General features: G+C 37.1%; 1 protein-coding gene across 1 annotated transcript in view; it reads left to right on the forward strand.

Annotated features, from left to right (window-relative positions):
• LOC140234431 (putative E3 ubiquitin-protein ligase UBR7) overlaps positions 1-5,614 on the forward strand; it is a 29,254-nt gene extending 23,640 nt beyond the window's left edge. Inside the window, exon 10 of the mRNA XM_072314480.1 lies at positions 456-5,614. Coding sequence (XP_072170581.1) covers positions 456-554 — 99 coding nt within the window. The 3' untranslated portion in view covers positions 555-5,614. The remainder of the gene's footprint in view (positions 1-455) is intronic.
• Positions 5,615-6,000: the final 386 nt, after the last annotated feature.

The raw sequence follows: 6,000 nt of genomic DNA on the forward strand, positions 1-6,000 counted from the left end.
GATGTAATCTTCACTGTTTAAAAGTTGACATGGAAGGAATATCGGCATTTGGATCGGTATGATGAGGAAATAGACGCCATGACAGCATTGCACAACTGTATGATAAAGGATACAAGATGGTGCTACACAACGCCAAACCCCGGGTTACCACGGTACCCCGGTGTACGGCGTGCCGAATCATATCAGAAAACCTATTTTTGCATCCAAATCATGAAACAAGGCATCATTTGCTGCACATGTACCGATACTGTTAGTCTAAAAACTCCCTCGAAATCCAAAATTGATATTTATACAGGTGTACTAAATTTCCAGAATATTCTTTTTGTGGAAGAGAATTCATCATATTGGTTCCATAAACCCATAGACTTGTTGATGCCGTTCAGCACACTTGGCCATCAATTTGTCGTAGCTCTGCGAGGAAACGTAACCAGGTTCTTTCCTTTTGCCTTGTACAGGTTGTGACAGCCACTGATATTCAAGATTTCTACCAGGGACTTACCAGGAAGAGACAAAGGATTGGATCAGCAGGAACTGTCCAGTATCTCTGCAAGTAGGGGAGCAGGTCTTTTTTATAAAATCAGCTGTGTAAACTTTGCCATCATGTCTACACTTCAATTACCCTTCAGCGAGGGCAGTCGCTACAAAGAGCACATTTGTAGTCAGGAACAATCACTAATCAAGCATTGCAGGGTTTCCTGCATAAAGTTACTGTGAAAATGACTTGTCATTGAATAAACACATTGCCTTTTGTAAGCATTTTTGTAAGCAGATCCCTGTGTTTGAAGTTTTTGCTACTGTCAGACATATTTCAGTTAACTTTTGCATCTTGCTGAGGAATTTTGTGAAATTTTTAATGGTGATTCAAGGTACCTGTACATTCCTGTCACTGTGGCAACTGCAAAGGATTTGGGTTGTAATCTTAAAAAAAAAAATGCATCATCTGTTATGATTCTGAGTATTTGCTATTTGTATGCTTTGGCAGTAATTTAAGTTGCCATTGTGCTCTCAAATATTGTGATGTCCCCTCTGCTGTTTTTGTTTACCTGTGGTTGGTCCACAAAGCTCCGCTTGATATTAACTTGTTCCTTGTGGAAATCTGGTTTACTAGGTTCCTTTGGCATCAACTCATACAGTGTATATGGGAATATGGTATAGACAAGGTTCCAATGACATCATGCTGAGGGGCAAAAACTGCATGTGGGGGCCCCCACATACAGAGGATTCCTGTTATAATGAAGTCCTTGGGATCGGCAGTTTCTTTCGTTATATCAAAATTTCATTATAAACCAAACAAATAAACAATAAAAGTACAGAGTGGATGATGTTGCAGCCTGAATTTGTACTGCATTGTAACCGGAATTTCGTTATAACTGTGTTCGTTATAACGGGAGTGCACTGTATGTTGGCAAGCACGTAAGCATTACACGCCATGTCCCATTATAGGCAGGCGGCGCGTACCGTGAGCCAGAGCTATGCGCTTAATACACATGTGATTTCTTTTTGCCCCTCAGGCAATGCATCATTTAATGTAACGGAACCTCGTCTGTATACCAGGTTCCTAAAATGTAGACAAGAGTGTGCATTCATTGCATTCATTGAAATTCATGTTTATTTGTGTTATATAGACCAGAAAAATGACTTTGATCAAATAGAAATTTTTCTATCAATATCTGTTCTTTTTCTTTATAAAAACTGCATATTTTTTTATAATTTTCCTTTATTCGGTGTATGTTTCATGAAAGATAAGGTGCACTTCGTAGTCACATGTTGGTGATGATTTACAGGCAAGTCAAATATGGCTAGGTCTATATTATAGTGTGTTCACATACAGTAGTAGGCCTTGGCCTATTTGCCTAATTTACCTGGGGATAGGTAATAATTATGATATTGACTGGCCTTTCTTTCGGGAGATACCAGAAAATATTGCCTGCACTGAAACCCTATTGCCCTTGTCTTGGACTTGGGCAATATTCTTTCAGTTTGGGCAATATTTTCTTGCAACTGATTGACAAATTGCCCTACATCGACATAAATAAGCACTGAATTGATCAGTGTTTTAGTAGTAGCCATGATAAACATCTTGACGGAAGAATTTCATGAATTTGAATATTTTCTTGTCCCTCCCTCAAGGCCAGTCTGTATTATATAAATATACAGTGAAACCCCGTTATAACGAGTTCGGTTATAACGAGGAACCGCTTATAACGAGGTGATCGCGTCGGTCCCGTTTTCCTTTGCGTGTAAACCTATGGCAGAACGAATCGGTTATAACGAGTTCGGTTATAACGAGATTCCGGTTATAACGAGGACAATTTCGGTGCATCATGATAAAGAAAAACATAAGCAATTTGATCGGATATAACGAGGTTCCATTTCTTGACTAAATTGCCGCTTTCAAACACGCGACAAACGAAACCCTGAAAACCGAAATCACGCTATCCACGTCTTTTTCCGTTTTGCAGAGAACCGTTCCTTCCATGTTTTCTTCTAAATCACGCGATAAGACACAGGAATGTCTTCCGATGTTCTTACTAAATCATTAAACATAATCATTCGATTTTCTTTTCCGCGAGATACGCGTGCGTGATATTAGGGCAGACCACATGGCAACGAGAAATAAAAAAGATAACGCATTCAAAAAACTTTTCATGTAGCGACACTTGTGGCCAAAAATGGACAATTGGAATGCGTGTGCAACTCATTATTATATCCTTTCCATTTTTAGTTCCGACTTCCAGTTCTTTTCCTGCTTAGCAAATATGAGTGTGGCTGATTAAAGCCGAAATAATGCTTTAATTAATGAAATCATCGCGATCCCGTCGGGTGACAGTAGCGTAAAAATAGTTGAATAACGCATGTTAACCTCCTTAATCGGTGTTCAGAAAAAGAAACGAACGCATTTATTAATTTGAATAGATCTGGATTTGTTCATTATCATTTAACAAATGATAATTTAAATATGAGTGTGTATGATTAAAGCCGAAATAATTAATGAAATCATCGCGATCTCGTCGGGTGACAGTAGCGTAAAAATAGTTGAATAACGAATGTTAACCTCCTTAATCGGTGTTCAGAAAAAGAAACGAACGCATTTATTAATTTGAATAGATCTGGATTTGTTCATCATCACTTAACAAATGATAATTTAAACATGAGTGTGTATGATCAAAGCCGAAATGATTAATGAAATCATCGCGATCTCGCCGGGTGACAGTAGCGTAAAAATAGTTGAATAACGCATATTAACCTATTTAATCGGTGTTCGGAAAAAGAAACAAACGCATTTAACAGTTCAAGGATGTACAAAACGCGAAGAGATTTTCGAAAGAAAATAAAGAACGCATTTTTAATCCCGTCGGACGCAACGATCATACATTGTATAAAATTACAGCCGAAATGATTCATGAAATTATCGAATTCCCGCTGGCATGGGCTCCAACAGCGTAAAATACCTCTCAAGTTAACGGTAGATAACGCATGTATGTTACTCTGAAATTATCGCGATCTCGCCAGGTGACAGTAGCGTAAAGAATAGTTGAATATGCATGTTAACCTAAATCAGAAAAAGAAACAAACGTATTTATCGGTTTGAATAGATCTGGGTTTGTTCATTATCACAATTTTAACACTGCATTTCACAATGAAGATTTTTCTTTCTTTCAGAATGGTCTATGAGGTACAGATTTGCGTAAAAAGGTCACAACGTAACCTTCCACATTCAATCCTGTCGCATATTTTTCAAGAACGGATGTACAAAACGCGAAGAGATTTTCGGAAGAAAATAAAGAACGCATTTTTAATCCCTTCGAGCGCAACGATCATATATTGTACAAGATTACAGCCGAAATGATTCATGAAATCATCGCATTCCCGCTGGGCACCAACAGCGTAAAAATACCTCGCAAGTTATGGTAAACAACGCCTGTATTTTACTCTATTTGCGCTGGTGTTAGGAAAAATTAACAAACAAGAATTACAATAAAGAATTATCTCATTTCAACCCCTACTTTTTCGTGTAATTCACAAATAATTTTCCTTTATTATCTCAATAATAATGATCCATAATTGTGTAATAACAAGGATGGGTTTTATTCCGATGTCGTGCTTATGTTTTTCTTTGTTTTTGATGCGTACGGTTATAACGAGGTAATATCGCCGGTCCCACGGACCTCGTTATAACGGGGTTTCACTGTATATACATCGTGTATATATGCATAATAATACAGACAGCCCTATGTGCAAATTACAGAGCCCCCACCCCCTCCCCCTTTTTGTTTGCTGGTGCACATAACTTGTGCAATTGTAAAATGGTGACCATTTCAGCAAGTGAAACTTTAAGCTTTTAATCACTTCTTGTGCTCATCTAGTTACACAGAATTAACTGTCAACCCATAAAAATGCATATCATATTGCATGCACATTTGTCTCCTTGTTGACTTTTCCTCTCTTCCCTTTTGATACATTGTGATTTTTGTTCTTTTCTTTTTTACTTTCATCCTTGCTGGTTGGTTTCAGATGAATGTAAAGGTTGCTGGTAATAATTCTCCCTTTGGTCTTCAACTATTTGTCAGCATTCTATGAATGTAAAACACATTGTTGTCAGAGTGATATGAAGGCAGATGTTTGAGGCAGATTGTGCACATTTCAAATGAGTGTACATGTTGGAAGCGGCGTATTATGTGAACACATAACACACATCCATGAACACAAGTCCACATAGTGCTGTCAATTGACAACAAGTAGACCTTTACACACGTAGCAGTTCCTCTATTTCATGACTACGTTTCAAGCTCACTTGGGTAAGAAAGTTGCCAGATGTTTGTGCAAAAGTCACTGCACTGATATATGTCCAATAAGGGTATATATATACAACCCAAGTATTAAACTCAAGAGCTTTATCAAATTTGTTGCATTTGCTGAATACATGTATTTACTTTTACCATATTTTTTTCCAAGAAGTTTACTCTTTTTCTTACTTGTATCAAAGTCAAGAATAGTGAAAGGCACCTGTGGTAACTACCAGCCCTAGTTGCTCTCTTTATCTGCTGTGGCACAATGCTAAAATATACTTGTCTTCATGGATAAAGCACACACAAACTTTGACATTTTCTCACTTCGACAAAAAAGTGCGTCGTATACATGTGCACGAGAAATTGCAGTATTCTTGCAAGCAGTTGTTTATACTGTACATGCAGTGAGGAATTAGAAATAAAACGAGAGAAAAAGAAAAGACATAAAAAAGTTGCACTTACAACATATTGCTAAGTAATCTTAAGCATTACTTCCTAATGTTTTGCAAGAACCAGGTACAGAATGGTACAATGTAATGTGTTCAGCTCAATACCACAAGATGTGTAAGAAACATACATGTACAATGTATATCACTCTGAAATGGATTTCATTATAAAATGGGTATGCTATCCAGAGGAAAAAAAAAGGAACGGCGTAAACATTTCGTGTTTTATTCAATTTGAATGCAAGCTCACACATCCCTGCTTTTGCCACTTATGGACAGGAAATGGGACTTATGTCATGTGCTGTTTGTGTTGATTACTTAGTGGTAATTCACACGGCAAAGGATTATGTGAATAAAGCAAAGAGCAATGCAACACAATGTACTTTTCAGCAAAGTGTTTATTACTTTCATATACTGTTTTCTCTATTCAAGAAACTTTACAAAATGTCTACCAGTGATTTCTCTATGCAGTACAATGGTTGACGACCAAACCAATAGTTGGTCGACCTACAAATCAGCCACTTCTACAGCTTTATCAAGAGAGAAATAGGCTATGACCTACTCTGTAAAACAAAAACAAAAACAACGAAAATGAAATAAAAGTTTCTATTTGCACATACCACTGATTGAAATTTATTAATACATTGTATAGAGGTCATTACGTCAACATACTTTCATCATAGCCATAGATTCCACTCATGCAAGACTGAATATTTTATTTAGTTGTACATGTAATTGATAATGGATGCGTGTTTATCAATACT

The sequence above is a fragment of the Diadema setosum genome, chromosome 1 (assembly GCF_964275005.1).
Source record: "Diadema setosum chromosome 1, eeDiaSeto1, whole genome shotgun sequence".
Lineage (NCBI taxonomy): Eukaryota > Metazoa > Echinodermata > Echinoidea > Diadematoida > Diadematidae > Diadema > Diadema setosum.